The sequence below is a fragment of the Lithobates pipiens genome, unplaced genomic scaffold (genome assembly GCF_037356315.1).
Source record: "Lithobates pipiens isolate NorthernLeopardFrog02 unplaced genomic scaffold, aLitPip1_a1.2 Scaffold_3, whole genome shotgun sequence".
NCBI classification, from domain to species: domain Eukaryota; kingdom Metazoa; phylum Chordata; class Amphibia; order Anura; family Ranidae; genus Lithobates; species Lithobates pipiens.
In genome coordinates, this window is record NW_027507790.1 from 3905544 (window position 1) to 3929784 (window position 24241).

Genomic DNA, 24241 nt, shown 5'->3' on the forward strand with positions numbered 1-24241 from the left:
GCAGTCCTTCATTGGTATAGGGACTGACGTACAGTCTGCTAATCACTAACACACAACCTGCTTGGTCCACAAAAGTTCTTATAAGGACTGGTAACTTGGTATAGGGTGCTACGGTACATAGGCCTGAGTGCGTTACAGTCTGCTGTTCTGTAAGGACCGCTATCGGTCCACAATACATAGGGTTGCCGTGCACTACTGCTGACCGCTGCCCTATACTGCAGCAGTCCTTCAGCGGTATAGGGACTGACGCACAGTCTGCTAAACACTAACACACAACCTGCTTGGTCCACAAAAGTTTTTATAAGGACTGGTAACTTGGTATAGGGTGCTACGGTACATAGGCCTGAGTGCAGTACAGTCTGCTGTTCTGTAAGGACCGCTATCGGTCCACAATACATAGGGTTGCCGTGCACTACTGCTGACCGCTGCCCTATACTGCAGCAGTCCTTCATTGGTATAGGGACTGACGTACAGTCTGCTAATCACTAACACACAACCTGCTTGGTCCACAAAAGTTCTTATAAGGACTGGTAACTTGGTATAGGGTGCTACGGTACATAGGCCTGAGTGCGTTACAGTCTGCTGTTCTGTAAGGACCGCTATCGGTCCACAATACATAGGGTTGCCGTGCACTACTGCTGACCGCTGCCCTATACTGCAGCAGTCCTTCATTGGTATAGGGACTGACGTACAGTCTGCTAATCACTAACACACAACCTGCTTGTTCCACAAAAGTTCTTATAAGGACTGGTAACTTGGTATAGGGTGCTACGGTACATAGGCCTGAGTGCGTTACAGTCTGCTGTTCTGTAAGGACCGCTATCGGTCCACAATACATAGGGTTGCCGTGCACTACTGCTGACCGCTGCCCTATACTGCAGCAGTCCTTCATTGGTATAGGGACTGACGTACAGTCTGCTAATCACTAACACACAACCTGCTTGGTCCACAAAAGTTCTTATAAGGACTGGTAACTTGGTATAGGGTGCTACGGTACATAGGCCTGAGTGCGTTACAGTCTGCTGTTCTGTAAGGACCGCTATCGGTCCACAATACATAGGGTTGCCGTGCACTACTGCTGACCGCTGCCCTATACTGCAGCAGTCCTTCAGCGGTATAGGGACTGACGCACAGTCTGCTAAACACTAACACACAACCTGCTTGGTCCACAAAAGTTTTTATAAGGACTGGTAACTTGGTATAGGGTGCTACGGTACATAGGCCTGAGTGCGTTACAGTCTGCTGTTCTGTAAGGACCGCTATCGGTCCACAATACATAGGGTTGCCGTGCACTACTGCTGACCGCTGCCCTATACTGCAGCAGTCCTTCATTGGTATAGGGACTGACGTACAGTCTGCTAATCACTAACACACAACCTGCTTGGTCCACAAAAGTTCTTATAAGGACTGGTAACTTGGTATAGGGTGCTACGGTACATAGGCCTGAGTGCGTTACAGTCTGCTGTTCTGTAAGGACCGCTATCGGTCCACAATACATAGGGTTGCCGTGCACTACTGCTGACCGCTGCCCTATACTGCAGCAGTCCTTCAGCGGTATAGGGACTGACGCACAGTCTGCTAAACACTAACACACAACCTGCTTGGTCCACAAAAGTTCTTATAAGGACTGGTAACTTGGTATAGGGTGCTACGGTACATAGGCCTGAGTGCAGTACAGTCTGCTGTTCTGTAAGGACCGCTATCGGTCCACAATACATAGGGTTGCCGTGCACTACTGCTGACCGCTGCCCTATACTGCAGCAGTCCTTCATTGGTATAGGGACTGACGTACAGTCTGCTAATCACTAACACACAACCTGCTTGGTCCACAAAAGTTCTTATAAGGACTGGTAACTTGGTATAGGGTGCTACGGTACATAGGCCTGAGTGCGTTACAGTCTGCTGTTCTGTAAGGACCGCTATCGGTCCACAATACATAGGGTTGCCGTGCACTACTGCTGACCGCTGCCCTATACTGCAGCAGTCCTTCAGCGGTATAGGGACTGACGCACAGTCTGCTAAACACTAACACACAACCTGCTTGGTCCACAAAAGTTTTTATAAGGACTGGTAACTTGGTATAGGGTGCTACGGTACATAGGCCTGAGTGCGTTACAGTCTGCTGTTCTGTAAGGACCGCTATCGGTCCACAATACATAGGGTTGCCGTGCACTACTGCTGACCGCTGCCCTATACTGCAGCAGTCCTTCATTGGTATAGGGACTGACGTACAGTCTGCTAATCACTAACACACAACCTGCTTGGTCCACAAAAGTTCTTATAAGGACTGGTAACTTGGTATAGGGTGCTACGGTACATAGGCCTGAGTGCGTTACAGTCTGCTGTTCTGTAAGGACCGCTATCGGTCCACAATACATAGGGTTGCCGTGCACTACTGCTGACCGCTGCCCTATACTGCAGCAGTCCTTCAGCGGTATAGGGACTGACGCACAGTCTGCTAAACACTAACACACAACCTGCTTGGTCCACAAAAGTTCTTATAAGGACTGGTAACTTGGTATAGGGTGCTACGGTACATAGGCCTGAGTGCAGTACAGTCTGCTGTTCTGTAAGGACCGCTATCGGTCCACAATACATAGGGTTGCCGTGCACTACTGCTGACCGCTGCCCTATACTGCAGCAGTCCTTCATTGGTATAGGGACTGACGTACAGTCTGCTAATCACTAACACACAACCTGCTTGGTCCACAAAAGTTCTTATAAGGACTGGTAACTTGGTATAGGGTGCTACGGTACATAGGCCTGAGTGCGTTACAGTCTGCTGTTCTGTAAGGACCGCTATCGGTCCACAATACATAGGGTTGCCGTGCACTACTGCTGACCGCTGCCCTATACTGCAGCAGTCCTTCATTGGTATAGGGACTGACGTACAGTCTGCTAATCACTAACACACAACCTGCTTGTTCCACAAAAGTTCTTATAAGGACTGGTAACTTGGTATAGGGTGCTACGGTACATAGGCCTGAGTGCGTTACAGTCTGCTGTTCTGTAAGGACCGCTATCGGTCCACAATACATAGGGTTGCCGTGCACTACTGCTGACCGCTGCCCTATACTGCAGCAGTCCTTCATTGGTATAGGGACTGACGTACAGTCTGCCAATCACTAACACACAACCTGCTTGTTCCACAAAAGTTCTTATAAGGACTGGTAACTTGGTATAGGGTGCTACGGTACATAGGCTTGAGTGCGGTACAGTCTGCTGTTCTGTAAGGACCGCTATCGGTCCACAATAGATAGGGTTGACGTGCACCACTGCTGACCGCTGCCCTATACTGCAGCAGTCCTTCAGCGGTATAGGGACTGACGTACAGTCTGCTAAACACTAATACACAACCTGCTTGGTCCACAAAAGTTCTTATAAGGACTGGTAACTTGGTATAGGGTGCTACGGTACATAGGCTTGAGTGCGGTACAGTCTGCTGTTCTGTAAGGACCGCTATCGGTCCACAATAGATAGGGTTGACGTGCACCACTGCTGACCGCTGCCCTATACTGCAGCAGTCCTTCAGCGGTATAGGGACTGACGCACAGTCTGCTAAACACTAACACACAACCTGCTTGGTCCACAAAAGTTTTTATAAGGACTGGTAACTTGGTATAGGGTGCTACGGTACATAGGCCTGAGTGCGTTACAGTCTGCTGTTCTGTAAGGACCGCTATCGGTCCACAATACATAGGGTTGCCGTGCACTACTGCTGACCGCTGCCCTATACTGCAGCAGTCCTTCATTGGTATAGGGACTGACGTACAGTCTGCTAATCACTAACACACAACCTGCTTGGTCCACAAAAGTTCTTATAAGGACTGGTAACTTGGTATAGGGTGCTACGGTACATAGGCCTGAGTGCGTTACAGTCTGCTGTTCTGTAAGGACCGCTATCGGTCCACAATACATAGGGTTGCCGTGCACTACTGCTGACCGCTGCCCTATACTGCAGCAGTCCTTCAGCGGTATAGGGACTGACGCACAGTCTGCTAAACACTAACACACAACCTGCTTGGTCCACAAAAGTTTTTATAAGGACTGGTAACTTGGTATAGGGTGCTACGGTACATAGGCCTGAGTGCAGTACAGTCTGCTGTTCTGTAAGGACCGCTATCGGTCCACAATACATAGGGTTGCCGTGCACTACTGCTGACCGCTGCCCTATACTGCAGCAGTCCTTCATTGGTATAGGGACTGACGTACAGTCTGCTAATCACTAACACACAACCTGCTTGTTCCACAAAAGTTCTTATAAGGACTGGTAACTTGGTATAGGGTGCTACGGTACATAGGCTTGAGTGCGGTACAGTCTGCTGTTCTGTAAGGACCGCTATCGGTCCACAATAGATAGGGTTGACGTGCACCACTGCTGACCGCTGCCCTATACTGCAGCAGTCCTTCAGCGGTATAGGGACTGACGTACAGTCTGCTAAACACTAATACACAACCTGCTTGGTCCACAAAAGTTCTTATAAGGACTGGTAACTTGGTATAGGGTGCTACGGTACATAGGCTTGAGTGCGGTACAGTCTGCTGTTCTGTAAGGACCGCTATCGGTCCACAATAGATAGGGTTGACGTGCACCACTGCTGACCGCTGCCCTATACTGCAGCAGTCCTTCAGCGGTATAGGGACTGACGCACAGTCTGCTAAACACTAACACACAACCTGCTTGGTCCACAAAAGTTTTTATAAGGACTGGTAACTTGGTATAGGGTGCTACGGTACATAGGCCTGAGTGCGTTACAGTCTGCTGTTCTGTAAGGACCGCTATCGGTCCACAATACATAGGGTTGCCGTGCACTACTGCTGACCGCTGCCCTATACTGCAGCAGTCCTTCATTGGTATAGGGACTGACGTACAGTCTGCTAATCACTAACACACAACCTGCTTGGTCCACAAAAGTTCTTATAAGGACTGGTAACTTGGTATAGGGTGCTACGGTACATAGGCCTGAGTGCGTTACAGTCTGCTGTTCTGTAAGGACCGCTATCGGTCCACAATACATAGGGTTGCCGTGCACTACTGCTGACCGCTGCCCTATACTGCAGCAGTCCTTCAGCGGTATAGGGACTGACGCACAGTCTGCTAAACACTAACACACAACCTGCTTGGTCCACAAAAGTTCTTATAAGGACTGGTAACTTGGTATAGGGTGCTACGGTACATAGGCTTGAGTGCGGTACAGTCTGCTGTTCTGTAAGGACCGCTATCGGTCCACAATAGATAGGGTTGACGTGCACCACTGCTGACCGCTGCCCTATACTGCAGCAGTCCTTCAGCGGTATAGGGACTGACGTACAGTCTGCTAAACACTAATACACAACCTGCTTGGTCCACAAAAGTTCTTATAAGGACTGGTAACTTGGTATAGGGTGCTACGGTACATAGGCTTGAGTGCGGTACAGTCTGCTGTTCTGTAAGGACCGCTATAGGTCCACAATAGATAGGGTTGACGTGCACCACTGCTGACCGCTCACCTATACTGCAGCAGTCCTTCAGCGGTATAGGGACTAAGAGTTTTGTCACAGGGTCATTTAAAAAATGACATGCAGAGGAAGAGGCAGGCCCTTCCGCAGGGGTGGTAGGGGTAGGGCAGGAGCAACAGGCTTGAGCCAAAGTGGGAAGTTGCAGAAGGTGCGTTCAATTACTTTAAAGGATGCACCAGACTTGGTTGAGTGGCTCGCTCAGCCTTACTCTTCTGCACCCTCCTCATCCTCTCGATCTGCACCCTCTTCTTCACTCTCTGCTATGTGCACCCCCAAAGACACTACCACCAACAACACGACCACCACCACCACCACCACATACCTTCCGCTTGAGTCACTGGAATTATTTTCCGATCCATATCAAGAGGACATTTCTGATGCGCAGCCACTCTTGGTATTGGATCAGGAAGAGGAGGTAGCAACAAGCGCTACTCAGCAGTCTGACGCCAGTACCCAGATCAGCCCAAGGAGGAGGTTGGTCCCCGGTGTTGCTGCCTACTCTACTTATAGCGGTGGGGAAGGTGACGTTGATGATGACGTGTCTAGTGATGTCACGTGGGTGCCCACAAGAGAGGAAGAGGAGGGGAGTTCAGAGGGAGATATGGACCAGCAGATAGGGAGGAGAAGCAGCAATGACTTACATTGCACAGCAGGGACAAAGCAGACTGCAAATGTATCAGGAGCGAGTCATCGACCATGTACGGTCACATCTGGCGCTCCCAGGACACCGGCACATGGCTCCGCAGTGTGGGCTTTTTTTAACGTGTCCGCTGCTGACAATAGCGTTGCCATCTGCAATCTTTGCAGTCAACGCGTTAGTCGCGGTAAGCCCAATACTCACCTAGGGACGACCGCCTTAAGAAGGCACATGAGCAGCCATCACCGAGCCCAGTGGGAGCAACGGAACACACAAAGCCACACTGCAGGCTCTCACCGTCCAGCCTCGTCTTCTACTTCTCCTTCTCCTCTCTCCTCACAATTGTCCTCCACTCCACCTTCCATCACGCCAAGCTCACATTTTTCTGCAAAAAGGCAGGCTTCCGTGGGCCTAATGTTTGAGCGTAAAAAAATGATGACGCCGGATAACCCTCTTGCCCAACGGTTGGCGGCTGGCTTGTCAGAACTCATAGCCCGCCAACTACTGCCATATAAACTGGTGGACTCGGAGGCCTTTCGCAAATTTGTGGCCATTGGAACACCACAATGGAAGGTCCCAGGAAGGAAGTATTTCTCAGAGAAGGGCATCCCAGAGCTATATGGCCATGTTCAGCGGCAAGTGAATGTATCTCTGGCACACAGTGTCGGTGCCAAGATACATCTGACCACAGACACGTGGTCTAGCAAACACGGGCAGGGAAGGTATATCAGTTTTACTGCCCACTGGGTGAACCTTCTGACGGCCGTCAAGCATGTAACCCGTGGCACCCGTGTAGATTTGGTTTTACCGCCACGGATTGCATGCAGGCCTGACTCTTCTTCTCCTCCTCCTACTCCATCCTCCTCCCTCTCCTCCTCAGCTGCCTCCTCCTTTTCCGCTGCTAGCGTCTCTTCCACTGCACCGCCCAAGCTCCCCAGAACCTATTCCACATGCCAGGTGAGACGTTGCCATGCCGTGCTGCGTCTGTTGTGCCTGGAAGCAAAGAGCCACACTGGCCCGGCACTCCTTTCAGCTTTGCGTTCACAGGCAGATGAGTGGCTAACACCGCTCAATTTGACAGTTGGTAAAGTGGTGTGTGACAACGGTGCCAATCTGCTTAGCGCATTGAAACAGGGCAAAATCACGCACGTGCCGTGCATGGCACACGTCTTAAACTTGGTCGTGCAGCGATTCCTTGTCAAATACCCTGGGGTCCAGGACATCTTGCGGCAGGCAAGGAAAATGTCGGCCCATTTCAGAAGATCTTACACGGCCATGGCTCGCCTTGCTGACATTCAGCGGCGACACCATCTGCCGGTCAGACGTCTTATTTGCGATTGCCCGACGCGATGGAACTCAACCTTCTATATGCTTGATAGGCTGCTCCAGCAGAAACGTGCAGTTAACGTCTACCTGTATGAACTCTGCGAAAGAAACGGTTCTGGGGAGCTGGGTTTTTTTTCACCGCGCCAGTGGCTGCTCATGCGCGACACATGCAGACTTCTGCGGCCATTTGAGGAGATCACCAAACTGGTCAGTCGCAGCCATGGCGCCATCAGTGACATGGTACCTTATGCCTTCTTTCTGGAGCGTGCATTGCGTCGTGTCATTGATCAGGCTGTGGAGGAGCAGGAGCGGGAAGATGAGGAAGTCGCAATGCTGGATGAATTCCCAGGGGGGGCTACTCTATCTGAGACAAGTCAACAACAGGAGTCTGATGAGGAGTCAGAGGAGGATGGTGCCGGGGCGGATGAGCAGGAGCAAGAAGAGCATGCTTTAAACCTTTCTGGGATCCCTGTTGTGCGAGGATGGGGAGAGGAGAATGAAGAGGACGACATTATCCTGGATGATGAGCAGGAGCCAGGCCACCACACCGCTTCCACTTTAGTGCAAATGGGGGCCTTCATGCTCCAGTGTTTTAATAGGGACCCCCGTATAAAAAGCATGAGGGTCAAGGACCAGTACTGGGTGGCAACGTACTTAGACCCCCGGTACAAACACAAAATGGCGGAAATGTTACCGCCGTCGCAGAGGGCTGTCAGAATGCAGCACTTCCAGGCCTTGCTTCGAGAAATGCTGCATTCTGCTTTTGCGTGCGCTGGCAGAGGAGCAATTCCCACTCCCAGAGAAGGATTTGCGGGTACCAATCCAACAGCGCCTGCAAGAAGAGGCCGGTTTGAAGATGTGTTGGTGACTTCGGATATGAGGTCATTCTTTCAGCCGACCCATCGACAGGTGTCATCCGGATCCAGCATCAGGGAACGCCTAGACCGTCAGGTGTCCGACTACATTGGGTTAACGGCCGATGTGGACGCTCTGAGGAGTGATGAACCCCTAGACTACTGGGTGGGCAGGCTTGACCTCTGGCCAGAGCTTGCCCAATTTGCAATCGAACTGTTGGCTTGCCCCTCATCCAGTGTCCTGTCCGAAAGGACGTTCAGCGCAGCAGGGGGGATTGTGACCGATAAGCGTACTCGCCTAGCTCACCACAGTGTTAACTACCTCACATTTCTAAAAATGAATGAGGCATGGATCTCGGAGGAATTCAACACATGTGATCAGTAGACCATGTATATGTCTATAAACAATTTTTGGAATCAAGCACACAGACCTTCTTAATTCATTTGGCTCACTTCCCTGACCCAAAAAAGCACACCGTACTATATGCCCCTACCCTCCTCTTTGAAGAGGTTGAGCGGTGTCATATTTCTACTGGGGCTGCTTATTATGAGGGGTTCCCACCATCCCTGTGCTGTGCTGACTTCCTCCTGGGTGTTCTTATTATGAGGGGCTCCCACCATCCCTGTGCTGTGCTGACTTCCTCCTGGGGGTTCTTATTATGAGGGGATCACACCATCCCTGTGCTGTGCTGACTTCCTCCTGGGGCTGCTTACGGTGCTGCTGTCAGCGCTGTATGTCACGGAGCTGCTGTCAGCGCTGTATGTCACGGAGCTGCTGTCAGCGCTGTATGTCACGGAGCTGCTGTCAGCGCTGTATGTCACGGAGCTGCTGTCAGCGCTGTATGTCACGGAGCTGCTGTCAGCGCTGTATGTCACGGAGCTGCTGTCAGCGCTGTATGTCACGGAGCTGCTGTCAGCGCTGTATGTCACGGAGCTGCTGTCAGCGCTGTATGTCACGGAGCTGCTGTCAGCGCTGTATGTCACGGAGCTGCTGTCAGCGCTGTATGTCACGGTGCTGCTGTCAGCGCTGTATGTCACGGAGCTGCTGTCAGCGCTGTATGTCACGGAGCTGCTGTCAGTGCTGTATGTCACGGAGCTGCTGTCAGCGCTGTATGTCACGGAGCTGCTGTCAGCGCTGTATGTCACGGAGCTGCTGTCAGCGCTGTATGTCACGGTGCTGCTGTCAGCGCTGTATGTCACGGAGCTGCTGTCAGCGCTGTATGTCACGGAGCTGCTGTCAGCGCTGTATGTCACGGAGCTGCTGTCAGCGCTGTATGTCACGGAGCTGCTGTCAGCGCTGTATGTCACGGAGCTGCTGTCAGCGCTGTATGTCACGGTGCTGATGTCAGTGCTCTGTATTACGGTGCTGCTGTCAGTGCTCTGTATCTCCTGCACCCTCTTGTTTGCCTACCCTGGTCCCTGACCTTCCCTCTCCTCCATTGCCTTCATTAGCTCCATAGTCCTGAATTGTCAGAACAATTTCCCAAATAAAAAAAAAATGCTTGTAGTTATCGATCCCAAATTCACCTCATACATGTATTATGCTATTGTCCAGGTGGTGGGACTACGTGCTACCCCCTAATAATTACCCCGTGGCCGCAAATTCGACCTAAAGGTTTGCGAAATTCGCCTCCCATTGAAGTCAATGGAGCCCGCGGCGAACGGTCGTTTTCGCGAACGTTTGTGTCCGTTCGCGTTTCGCGTTCGCGAAACGTCCCGTCGGAAGTTCGTCCATCACTAATAATAAGTCATCATCAGACTATAGCCACTGTAATCCGTCCCAAATCGCATATTACTTACTGTTTAAAGAAACTTTAAAAAACTTGTTTCCAGGGGTTAGGCAGCACCATCTTAAGTATTGTTTTCTGAGTCCACAGTGGAGTGTATTTCCGCCCTTACATTGAGGACTTCCTGTACTGTTAACCAAGCCTCCGTCTCAATCCAAAGTTTCTATGGCAACCCTGCTTCCCTGTTCATAGCTTACTTGTTTATTTCATAGTATTTACTTGTGCCAATGTCGAATGTTTCCCTTTGTGAGATTTATCAGCTTCAGCTGATAAGACTGCAGTAATGGCGAATATTTAGACTATGTGAGGTCACATAGTGTGTAGGAGGAAGCTCTGAGTGATTAGCCGACTTCAGTGTGGTGCAGGAGGAAGTCCTGATAACAGATAGATAAGACATAGAGAGTGTGCCTTAAATCAGGGGAGATCTGGGCATGCTCAGTGACTTCATTCTACAGAACAACAAGGATTACAACAATACTAAGCAAGTAAGGAGATATCTACATGCAGTGTTCATTAGGGTGTTTTATGCTGATTTACATGGGACCAAGTTGTGGGGGAGGGTTTACAACCACTTTAATATATCATCAGTATGGCTTTGATAGCATGGCAACTTCCTGAAGAAGTCACGTGACCATGACATAATGCATTGGGCGTAGCTGGTGATGTCATCTAGGCAGTGAGGCAGGCAACATGACTAGCGGTGCTTTTGACATACTGTGATCTTAAAGGGGTTGTAAACGCTTGTGTTTTTTCACCTTAATGCATCCTATGCACTAAGGTGAAAAAAAACTTCTAACGGTGACTGGCCCCCATACCCCATCCGTTTTACTTACCTGACCCCCTTCAATCCCTCGGCGGAGACGCACTATACTTCTCTGCTCAGGGTTCTCGGCTCTTGATTGAATAGATTTATAGCAGCGCAGCCATTGGCTCCCACTGCTGTCAATCAAATCCAATGACGCTGGCGCCAGAGGGCGGGCCGAGTCCTACTTTCGGCGTCTGTGGACGCTGACTGCTGGACACGGGATCACACCCGCAAGATATCCCCCCAGGAGAGCGCTTCTCCTAGGGGTTTATACGACGTGGGGAGGAGCTGATAGCGCCGCCGGGGGACCCTAGAAGAGGAGGATCAGGCCCACTCTGTGCAAAACGAGTGGCACAGTGGAGGTAAGTATGACATTTGTTATTTTTTTTTTAAAAACACTAAGCTTTGTAATCACTTTAAGGGAGCAATGCTCTAGCTTTTACTCTGTTGTGTACCTGTGAGTTATTTTATATTTTTAAAAAGGCAAATTTTATCTTATGGAAAACATGATGATGTTTTGAGTGGCACCACTGTGGAAGTGGTGGAAGGAAGAGTTAAAGTAATATGATCATAGCACAAACCGAGCACAGATTTGCACTGATATTTGTTATTTGAACTTTCTTATGGACTTTAAATCTCTGACACATGTGCTGGTTTAATCTCCCTGGCGGTATGATTATTTCTGATTTTTGATGCTGAAAGCGGTACAATTATTTTGCATTGAAATTTGGCGTTTTATATTGTAGGCCTGTAATTCTTAGGAATAACTCACTTAAATCTGTCCAAACCAGAGTCTAGTAGACATCCCGGGTATGATAAAGTTTGAAACACAAAATCATAAATTATAATATAATAAATAACTATAAATAAATTAATAACAAATACTAATATAATAATAATCATACATTTTATTCAATACATTTTAGTCAATAATATAATCAAATCAAAAACACTGACATATTTTTGGGCCAAACAAGCGTGAAAACTAGTCATATTGCTTCAGTAAACATCCTGGGTATGGTACATTTTGAAACATGGGGCTACACAAAGTCCGACGTCATAATCAGGACAATAGAACCTGGTTTCCTTTCGGTTTTCCTTCCAGTGTCATCACGCTTTGAGCAACATACCACGCACATCCTTGTGGGTGCTGGCTTTTTTTTTTTCAGTTGGTGAGATGTGGTCCATGAAGTGACGACCAGTCAGGCGTTCTGGGTTGACAACACCAGCAGTACGATGTCCAACTCTTTTTACAGCCATTGGTTTTTAGTGGTTCAAAAAGATCAGTTCGGCAACTTTCCAAACAGAGTCAGCATAAACCATAGGCTTGTCACTCTTTTTTTTTTTTGTAGAATGAAGGCATTCCACAAGCATTGCTCAAGAAGATGGCTGAAGATCTTCTTGTGATATTTTTTTTGTTGTTTTCTCATTGCTGGATAAAATGTAATTGCCTCCAACTGCTCAGGCTTCAGAATGGGTGGGAACAACTACTAAATGGTCTTAAAAAAAAAAAAAAAAACATTCTGTTGTTACCCATGTTCAAACATCATGGTGGATTTGAAATAAACCTGTTTGAGAAAAAAAAATGTCATTGCCTGGTCGGCTCTGTCGACACCTCCAATGATGTTGTTGTAGTCTATCACCACTTGTGGTTTCATTATGTCTTTCCCACCTTTTGTGTGTACCATGACAGTGGAGGTGTTATGAATTGTATTTATTAGGCACACATCTTTTTTGTCATGCCATCACAGTGCCATAATTTTTGCCTTTCTGCCAGGCAACCATTTCTCCTGTCTTGAGCTTCTTATTGCCAAAGATTGGCGGCATGTCACGCCAGTTAGCCCTAACGGTTCCATAGGCATCCCTTTATTCTGTAGAAGGAACTCATTGAATTCAGGAGATGTGTAAAAGTTGTCTGTTAGTTACACAATATCCCTAATTTAGCAATGGCTCAATCAATGAAAGAACTGAGGATGTTGCCATTCCATAATTACTGTATTTTTGGTTAAATTTGGTTCCTTTCCCAGTGTATAGGAAAGAATTCCAAATGTAACCAGTGCTCGATTCACATAGCATGAAGGATTTGATGCCAAATCGTGCTCTCATTGACACCATATATTGTATCCAGCTGAGCCTTCCCTTTCGTCTGATATCTCTATCTGGCACAGAGCTCTGTTGGGAATTTTTCTGAATCATTTAATTTTTGTCAAATTCTTTATTATTTTCAAAGTGCAAATACTTCATTATTAGGGAAAATTTGTACTCTGGCATGACCGTGCCAAAGAATGGAGTGGTTAGTTATTTATTGGTTGTCCAATACCACTTCTGCAGGGGTTTCCGCATCACTCCCTGAAGAATTATTAGGCCCAGAAATTTCCAAATATCCTCTTTGGTCACTGGTTCCCACTTTCTGCTCCTTGAAACCTCTGATGCGTAGCAGCTTGTTGCTACTGGTACCAGTTTGTCTCAGTAACAATTTTTTCAATAACCTCATCGGTCAAAAATAGTTGGATGTATGCCAAGGGGTTGTCATCTTCAACATCCACTTTCATACCAGGTGCTCCAGTAAATGGGAATCATGGGGATACTCCGTGATCCGTACCGCAGTCAATAGAGCACCAAATGCACACATCACTGAGGTCAGTCGCAGGATCATCGCTGAAATCACTTTCTGTGTCTGATGATGAACTTCCCCACAAATCGCTATCACTCAATTCTGCAAGTTATTCTGTATCGCTATCGCTGTTTTCCAGCAGGTCATAAACAGATTTTGAGGTAGAGGCACGCTTTTTTGATGCCATGGCTGTTCTCCAGTTTCCAGGCAGAAAGTACAGTAAAACTGCAGGCAAGGGCACTGGACAAAGCACTGGGGGTAAACTGTAGTCAATTTATTTTATACAGTAATGTAATCCAATAAGACTACAATGTACGCTTTGTGTTGGGATTTACACTTTTTGAATCAGCCACCGGTTCCACCCCCCTGCATCGTGGCGCTCGCAGGGAAGGACAGCCATAACACACAGAGGATTGTGCGGAGGATTCAGTCGCCGTACACAGCTTGAGTACATTGCAGGATCTTGGGGAAAAGGTAAGTAACCTCTTCCAGGATCCAGCGATGCAATCCCGAGTGTGGCTTGGGGTTACCACTAATGATACTGAATTTTTACCCCGAGCCACACTTGGGAATACCACCAAGGAGGTTAAATGAATAAGGTGTTTATTTTGATTTGACCTTTATTGAGATAACATTATTACAGTTGAGAAATATATATGCCATCAGACAGGTTAATTTTATTAATATATCAGTATATTGGGAGTGATCTGTATATATATTTTTCTCACGTTTATATATTGCAACATGTTATTAAAATGTAAAAGATTTGAATAGTGGGGTGGCACTTTTTTAGAGATCAACCTTTGGAATGTTGCAGGTACACCTCTTATGACATGTGAACAAATTGATAGAAGCCCAAGGACATATAAATGCCGTATTCTCTTGATCTTTGGGTGCCATTGCAACTTGGTAGTACCCAGATTGTAGGTCTAGCACGGTAAATCAACAATTTCACAATGCACACTATATCCTCCTGGGGGAATTTCTATGGGGCGCTCTTGAAATTCAGATGGAATACCAACTTGCTCAGAAGAAACAGTCCAACTTCTGGAAGGCACTATGTACTGCTATACAATTAGTGTCCAGTATCACTGGAGCTGTGTGTGAATCACCTGTGTCAGGACAAACAAGAGCCATGATCTCCATTGGAAGAACACCCTTGTTTTCTAAATTCAGAACAGTCACAATTAATTGCAAGCATCCATCAATAGAATATGACTCCACGTTCAGGCCCCATAATGTCATTATTCCAGTAGACTGAAGAGGTATTCTGCTCAAGTACTTCTGATAGAATGAACAGTAAATAAAGGTAACTTGGGAGGGCCATATGAGAAATGGCCCTCCCCAAACAGGATATAGTGCTAAACCTGTAGGTAAATAAGACAACCAGAACCTTTGCTAAGTGGGAAAGTGTGATTGATAATAAAGTTGGTAGTGCCTCCACCCAGGACAGGGCCTCTGGGAAATCAACCAGTAATCTAATCAAAGTAATTGGAAGCAGAAGAACAACTGTAACCAGCATATAACATTAACCATAAGTATAAGATGCACACTAGTATAAAAATATTGCAAGGTTTATATAAGAAAAGATTAATAACAGTACATACTACCAGGGCCGGTGCAAGGATGTTTGTCTACACAGGCGAAGGTGCATTTTGGTGCCCCTCCCCACCGCCCTCCCCTCTCTTCTACAATGCAACACCCTTTTACCACTGTCTACAACCTTGCTGGTACCTCCGTCATGTTGCACTCATAATGTGATGCTATGCCACAAGTAAGACTCTCACAGACACATATAAACACCAGAACAATCATTTAAAAAAAAAAAAAAAGCTTTCATTGCATATGGTTTTGCACACACTGAAAATATACCAACAGCTAACACTTTAGCTAAGTCTACCTTAAAGAAGAGCTTCATTAAAATAGTCAGAGAATGCTTAGTGACCTCAACTGTTAAGACAATATATACTTTGTTCAGAACTATATAATATTAATATTGTGTATATAGTGCAGGAATGTGTAAGGAAGAGTGCAGGGACCAGCGATGTGCAATGCACAGGGTGCTGCAGTCAGTGTTGGATTTAGGATACATAACGCTGACTGCAGGGGTGTGTAATACAACACATTCGAAAATCAGGAGTAGGTAAAGCACAGAAGGCTGTAGTCAGTGCAAGGTTTACGAATGCATGACATACAGATTGCAGGCACAGGAGTGTGTAATGCACAGTGTAGTGGTAAGGTGAGTGCAAAATTTTTCCTCCCCAAGTTCACCCTTTCATCAAAAATCCCAACTCTCTCCCCTCCAAAAAAGAGAAAAAAATCACCACTAAATTGTACGCTGCACCCCTTCCCCCACCCAGAGCAAATCCACCGTCCCAGCACAAATCTTCTTCCCGCTTTCTTGACACAAGTCCTCCACCCTCCCCAAATCCCCAGTTCCAGTACAATCCTCTCTTCTTCCCCATCCTAGCACTTATTCATATACACAAATCCTCTTCTCCTCCTAGTACAAATCTACCTTCCCCCAATATCCCTCTCAGAATAAATCCACCCCCCCAAATCTCAGCACAACATCAAGTGCAAACCCTCCCCCACCCAATTCCCCGCTCCAAATCCTCTCTCCCCAATCATCCTTCCCAGCACAACAAATCTCCCCATATTTATTTACCCAGCAAAAATCCCTCCTCCTCCTCCCCAATCTTCCTCCCAGTGTCATATTTTTCCCCATTTCTAGCACAAATCCTCTCCCCCAAACCCAGCACAAACCCTTTTCAAAACCCCCCAGGACAAATTCCCCCCCCTCTCCAAATTCCCACTTCCAGCAAGAATCCTCTCCCAACTTCTAGCACAGATCCTCTCCCCCAAGTCCTCCATTTAAGCACAACCCCCCACCCCAAATCCTCTTTCCCTCAAATCACCCGTGCCAGAACAAGTCCTCTGCCCAGTTCTGTCATAAATCCTCCCACCCAGATCCCCCCTCCCAGTACAAAACCTCCCCCAAACACAAATCAATCAACAATACTTCCCAACTGTCCCACTTTTTGTGGGACCTTCCAGAGATACAAACAAAATCTTGCAAATCCGGACTAAGAGCTAGTTCACAACAATACGCAGTGTGGGAAACTGACGTTACATGTCCGTTTCTCGCGCCGAATTTAAAATGCACCGCAGTTGTGATCTGCAGTAGGTGTCAGCACTAGGGATGAGTTCAGGCATGTTTGCATGCTCCACGTGCAGAGTCCGGCAGGAAGTCGGCGCAGCATTGCGCTAATCACAGGTAGTGAGACATTGCCCGATCTCTGCAGCCACGCATCGGGGCAATGTCTCACTGCCTGTGATTAGCGCAGCGCCGACTTCCTGGTGGGCTCTGCACGTGGACCATGCGAACATGCCTGAGCTCATCCTTAGTCACCTCACCTACTGACAACACACCACAAATACAGGTCCCAAATGTAATGTGTTTACCTATATTGGAACCATGCGATCCTGTGTGTTGTATAACTCTTGGTGCGGTCCGGCACAATTTCAGCCCATTCAAATGAATGAGCTGAATTTGTACTGCAGCTGGAACACATGTGAATGGCACAGGAACACACCGTGTGTTCCTGTGCAATTTATGGTGTGAACTGACTCCGAGTCCTGGAGCCCAGGGTTGGAAAAAGTTCCGCCACTTGGCTCCACTAACTTGCCTGGCAGGGGGGCGCTAGTGGGATGCCCAGGGACCTGGATGCCATGATTGTCCCCTTGTGAAGCAGCCAGCAACTTTTTTGAATCAGGGGTGGGTAAAATGATACTGTATGTGCCAGGGGGCATTTTGAGAGGAGAGATGACTTGTGCTGGGGAGGCGGGGGGTTTAGGTTCATATCCAACACCCCTTCTAGCAAAGTCCCCTTTTCTCCCTGTTCTTCTCCTAAAAGTCCCCCTAGCACACACAGTATCCTCTCACCCATCTTCCCCCACCACCAAATTAGTGCAAATAACCCCCCCCCCCCCAGGTACTTTTCCTTTAAAGCATGTTATACAGCACAGGACATTTGGTCCCATGTATACCCTTAAACAAAAATATGATTTGCTCAATGTGACATGTCCCATTTCGGTTCGTGTAATTTTAATGATAGAACAGCGTTAACGGTTACATCATTTGCTGCAATAAAATCAACATGCTGCAACTCATTTAAGGGTGCATTTGCAGGTGTGAATGCACCCTAAATGTTAACTCATTCTTTAGTGAATAAAAATCTCACGTGTACTTGAAAAAAGACACTTCTCAATTCTTTACACCTTTAACAGAAGGTTATGTCATGGATTCCGGTACAATTTTTAGAAATGTACCCATTAAAGGGGTTGTGGCAGAAACCAAGTCACAGCCATAATTGTAGGATTAATGTAGAGTTTATTTTCCATAATTAAGCAGCCATATTATTTGGATGGCTCGGCCCTGAGAGCACCCTCAGATGTAGCCTGCCATTCATTGACAGTTGGCCCCAAATAATCACTTTTGTGAGTTTGTTGGGAATACTGTTCTACTAAAATTATCCCATAAAAAATATTTTTAACAAAGAACACACAATTATCTAATAAGAACTACTACGCAGTTTGACAGACCTCTTGGGTTCTTTAGAGAAGAAATGCTATGAGCACTAAAGGCCTTTTCGCACCGGCAGCCAGGGAAGGTAGTAAAAGCTGAAAGAGCCTTTACGTTGGAACTGTTTTGTAGATATTGGCATAGCCACAAGTAAACTACACAGCTTGCTGAGGTCATAAAGGTTGAAAGTTGTGTTCTATTTGTACATGTACATTTATTTCTCATTATTACACAAGAGTATGCATGTAGAAACAAATATGGGTGTGGATTTAATTCTGTATCTCATTTTTACCCATAGGACTTGCTCACCACCCATTGTTCCTAAGCTGAGAACATCCCCTTTATTAAGGCACCCACACCTTTTCCACCAAGGCACGTTTATGGTTTAACTGGGCTTCGTTTACTGCTTAGTAATCCTGATATCTGATGTAACATTCAGCTGGGTGAAGCCTCTTCCAGTCCATTCCCCGAAGCCAGCAATGAGTAGTTGCAGCTGTCTGCGCCCAGAGACTGACTCTGAGGATGAGGTGAGTTATTGTGACTGCTCAAAGTATCGGTCAGGAAGCGTGTTGTCACCAGTCACAGTAACCAACTGGCATACAACGTAAATCCATAAACACATCACAATGATAACCACAGTGATATGAAATGTTATTTTGTTGCTATATATAAAGCAGAAAAAGTATGAGGCATGCATCTTAACCACTTGCCTACTGGGCACATGTACCCCCTTCTGCCCAGGTAAATCTTCAGCTTTCTGCACTGTCACACTTTGAATGACAGTTGTGCAACACTGTACCCATATGACATTTTTTAAAACATTTTGCACACAAATAGAGCTTTCTTTTGGTGGTATTTAATTACCACTGTTTTTATTTCTTGCTAAATAAACGAAAAAACACAGAAAATTTGGCAGAAAAAAAAAGTTTTTCATAGTTTGTTATAAAATTTTGCAGGTAGATTTTCTCCTTCACTGATGTGCGCTGAGGAGGCTGCAGTGATTGGCACTGATGAGGCTGCACTGATGGGCACTGATAGGCTGCACCGATGTGCACTGATGAGGAGGCACTGATAGGTTGCACTGATGGCCACTGATAGGTGACACTGATGGGGAGGTACAGATGGGCACTTATTGGCAGCACTGGTGAGCACTGTTGAGACTGCACTAATAATCAGGACACTGATAATCAGTGCCCTGATTATCAGTGTAAATGTCCTTTTCACATAAGCTGGTTATCAGCTATCCTCTCCTCGAGCTGTCAGCATGAGGAAAGGAATGCCAATAACCAGCTTGTGTTTACATTGTGATCGCCTGTGATTGTCTCTTTACCCCGATCTGTAATCAGCTGTGTCCAGAGGATACAGCGATCGCAGAGTGCCCACAGCGGCCGTGATCATAGGAGGACATCATATGATGCCCTCCCAGAACTGGCTGGCTGCGCTGTAGCCGTCATTCAGCTATAGCACAGTCAGTAAGTGATTAAAGGGGCTCTGCCATTATAAAAGAATGGAGGCTGCCATTGATGAACTCTACTTTTAAAAATTCTACACTACTCTGTGGTTGCATTGCTAATTCTTTGGCTTTAACCACTTAATCTCCGGAATTTTTACCTTTTCAGCACTGCGCTACTTTAACTGGCAATTGCGCAATCATGCAAGTACGCATATGAAATCTATATAAATTTTTTTTTTTATGCAAATAGTGCTTTCTTTAGGTTGTTTTTGTCACCACTTTTTTTTGCTACATAAACGGGAAAAAAATCAAATAAATTGCTATTTTCTGTTATAAAAACATATCCAATAAAATCTAATTTCTGTATACATTTCAGCCAAAATGTATTCTACTAAATGTCTTTGATAAAAATAATCCCAATAAGTGTATATTAATTAAAAGTTCTAGAGTCTACAAGAGTCTAACTATGGTATAGATATTTCAAAATTCATGAATCCTGATGTACTGGCAGCCTATTTAATTTCTTAAAATGCCAGGACAGTACAAATACCCCCCAAATTATTTTCAAGCTCAATACTACACTCAATGGACCAAAACCAATGTATTTTTAATGCATTGTACTTGCACTCTATCTACAGTGGGGAATAATTATTATCCTCTGCAGGTTTTGTAAGTGACAAAGAATATGAGATTCTTATGGTCAGAAAGAATGAGATCTGGCACAGTGGTACATTCTTTCAGGGCTAAAAAGATCGCTAACAGCTCTCTGTCACCAATATCGTAATTGCACTCTGCAGGTGGTAATTTCTTGGAAAAGTAGCCACAAGGATTCATAGAGCTCTCAGAGGTAGAACGTTTAGACAGAAGGGCGCCAACTCCATTCTCAGAAGCATCAACCTCAAGGATAAAAGTTAATGTAGGATCAGGATGTACCAACACAGGAGCAGAAACAAAGGCAGCCTTGAGAATCTCAAAGGCCTTAATGGACTCCGGAGACCAACTCTGTGGGTTACCGTCCTTTCTGGTCATATCAGTCAGGGGCTTGAGCAGAGATGAGAAGTTACAAATAAACTTGCGATAATAGTTGGCAAAGCCAAGAAAACGCTGCAGAGGATGTAAACCCTTGAGTCAAGGCCACTGTAGGACTGCTGAAAGTTTCTCTGGGGCCATAAAAAAAAACAGCAGTGGAAATTACAGGAATCAATGACCAGGAATTTAACCTGTTCACGATGGAATTCACACTTCTCCAATTTACAATAGAGATTGTTCTTTCTTCGTTTCTGAAGCACACAACAGACATCTGTGTGGTGGCTCTCCAGGGACTTGGAAAATATGAAGAAATCATCGAGATAAACTCAAATCTCGGAGGACATCGTTAATAAATTCCTGGTAAACTGCTGGGGTGTTACAAAGGCCAAAAGGCATTACGAGATACTCATAATGGCCTGCGCTGGTATTAAATGCAGCTTTCCACTCGTCGCCCTCCTTAATCCTCACGAGATTGTATGCCCCTCTCAAATCAAGCTTTGTGAAAACCGTTGCTCCCTTGAGGTGGTCAAATAACTTCGTAATCAACGGAATCGGATAGGCATTCAATACAAGGTCTCAGTTCGCCACTCTTCTTCACAAAGAAGAGAGCAGCATTAGCAGGAGAAGAGGATTTGCGGATGAAACCTCAAGAAAGTGCATCTGCAACATATTACTCTATGGTCCTCCTATCCTCCAAGACTGACAAAGGGTAAATCACGAGGGGGTATGGCACCAGGTTGAAGGTCAATTGCACAATCATACGACTGGTGTGGAGGCAAACTACCAGCTTGACCTTTGTCAAAGACCGCTAAAATTGCAGTACTCAGGGAGGAAAGTGAAGAGGTGCACAGGACCTTGGCTACCTTCACGAAGCATGACTTACTGTATTGTGGCGACCAGGAGAGAACCTCAGCATGGAGCCAATCAAAAGAGGGGTTGTGCCTCTGTAATCAAGGAAACTTAGGTGAGGAAATAACTTGGAAATGGATTATCTCATGATGAAGAGCCCCATGGACAACGGAACCGTCTCATGAGTCACATGGGCAAGCTGTAGAGGTCTCCCGTAAAGAGCCTCAATGGCAAATGGAGTGTCATGCAGCTGCAGTGGAATTCGAGTGCTTCGATACAAAGGCAGTATCAATGAACAGGCCTTCAGCCCCAGAGTCAATTAGATCCTGTTTATCGATGAACGACTCAGCCCAAGAAAGGGTAACCAAAACCAGGGGCTTATCCTTCTGGATAACTGGGGACAAAACGACTCCCTCCTCCTAAGGGTTCTCTCATCCGCAGAGAGACGCGTGAAGCCCAAGTGCATGGATTCATCTTCACATACCAACTCAGTACCAGAAGGCATGGGAGGTGAAGGAGGCAATGGTGGGACTGCAAAGTTTTGAGACAAATGTACAGGAGGCTTCCGCAAGCGCTCCTTAAAAAGAAGTCTTTCTCTGAGTCTGGAGTCAATGAGGATGGCAAACGTGATCAACTTCTCCAGCTCAGTGGATATATCTCGGGCTGCTATCTTATCCTTGATGGTATCCGAGAGACCATGAGAAAAAGCAGCCATGAGGGCCTCATTGTTCCAAGCAACCTCTACTGCCAGAGTACGGAGTTCAATGGCGTTATCAGCAACAGTTCTCGTACTTTGATGGACATGAGACAGCAGAAGCTGAGCGTGCGGGAACGTCAAATACCCTTTATAAAGAAGCCACAAACTCTGGGCAAACTCTGGACAACAGGTTTTTGCATCTCCCATAGAGGATTTGCCCAGGCCAAGGCTCTCTCACAAAGCAAAGATATCACGACACCTAATTTGCTTCTGTCTGTGGGAAACGCCAGGGGCAGCATCTCAAAGTATATCTCAACCTGGTTGAGAAACCCTCTGCATTGGACTGGATTGCCCCCAAATTGCTGGGGGAAGCAGAGCGGAACCAGACATACCTCTTATAGAGGTAATACTCAAGGCGGGTGCCTGCACAGAGACTGTAGCAGCAGCAGGGACGGCCTGCAACACAGGTTGTACCGGAGCAGCCACAGTGGGAGATTCCAGGTGAGCCGTGCGACTCGAGCATTTGCAAACTGATCCATGCAGTGATCCTGCTCATCCAATCTGGAAAAAATATTACCAACAAGTTGACTGCATCTTCTAAATTCATGGCCTTTGCCTACTGTCAGAAACCATGAATCAGACTGATACAGATGTACAGTTAAATCACACTTGTTTAATAATAATAAAAAGGTAAAAAATTAGTCAAAACATAGCCAGTGTTCAGGAACCAGAACCGATAGTCAGACAAACCAAAATGTCTGGGAGTAAGGCCGCGTACACACGAGGGGACTGTTCGCCCAACTTTGTCCGCCAAACAGTTTCAGCGGACAGTCCGCTCAAAATTAGCATGGACGGACTTGCCCACACACGACGAACGAACAGTCCGCTGAAACCGTGCGCGATGACGTGAACGGCACGTACGACGGGACGAAAAATACGGCGTCCTATACACTGCAATGCAAACTTAGGCGTGTAAATCCTTTCTGAGCATGCGCGGAACTTAGTTTGACGAACAAGCCTACACACGAGGGGACTGTTCGCTGAAACAGAGTTTCAGCGGACAGTTTTTCGGAATTTCCGAAAAACTTTGTTCAGCAGACTGTCCGCTGAAACTGTCCGCTGAAAGCCCACACACGAGCGGACTGTCCGCCGAAACACTGTTCAGCGGACAAAGTTGAGCGAACAGTGCCCGCGTGTGTACGCGGCCTAAGAGATGAGCATAGTAGAACAGCAAACAGGATCTGAAGCCAGAAGGAATGTCAGCCAAGTAAGTGTTTAACAGGAACACAGGAGAGCGTCTCTAGAGCTGTGACCAAGGCGAAGGCAGAGATCATCTGGGCTGGATGGCTTAAGTAGGCAGGACTGATGTTTCTTGTAGTTAGTTACCAGGTTTGCACACATTTCTGGAGGGATTTTGGTTCACTCTTCTTTACAGATCTTCTCTAAATCCTTAAGGTTTCTTGGCCATCACTTGGAAACTCAAAGTTTCAGCTCCCTCCATAAGTTTTCTATAGGCTTAAGGTCTGAAAATTGGCTAGGCCACTCCATGACCTCAATGTGCTTCTTCTTAAGCCACTCCTTTGTTGCCTTGGCGGTATATTTTCATTGTCATGCTGGAAGACCCATCCACAACCCATCTTCAGTGCTCTGACTGAGGGGAGAAGGTTCTCATCCAAGATTTTACAACACATGGGTCCATCCTTTGGTCCCTCAAAGTCGGTATTTACAATTAGCAGAGAAACAGCCCCAAAGCATAATGTTTACACCTTCGTGCTTGACTGTAGGGATGGTGTCCTTAGGGTCATAGTCAGCTTTTTTCTTCCTCCAAACACAGCTAGTCAAGTTAATGCCAAAGAGCTCAATTTTGGTCTCATCTGACCACAGCACTTTCTCCCAATCCTTCTCTAAATCATTTATATGTTGATTGGCAAACTTCAGATGGGCCTGTACATGTGCCTTCTTGAGGAGGGGGACCTTGAGGGCGCTGCAGGATTGTAATCCATGGTCCCAACTGCCTTGAGATCATTCACAAGCTCCTCCCGTGTAGTTCTAAGCTGATCCTTCAATTTTCTAATGATTACCCTTACCCCATCAAAACCTTGCATG

At 46.6% G+C, this 24241-nt stretch overlaps 1 protein-coding gene across 2 annotated transcripts in view; it reads left to right on the plus strand.

Moving 5' to 3' along the window:
* LOC143940104 (uncharacterized) overlaps positions 1-24241 on the plus strand; it is a 44848-nt gene that overhangs the window by 17196 nt on the left and 3411 nt on the right. For both annotated transcript variants that reach the window (XM_077461167.1, XM_077461168.1), the window contains exon 2: positions 18406-18634. In XM_077461167.1, the coding sequence (XP_077317293.1) occupies positions 18587-18634 (48 nt within the window). In that variant the 5' untranslated portion in view covers positions 18406-18586. The remainder of the gene's footprint in view (positions 1-18405; positions 18635-24241) is intronic.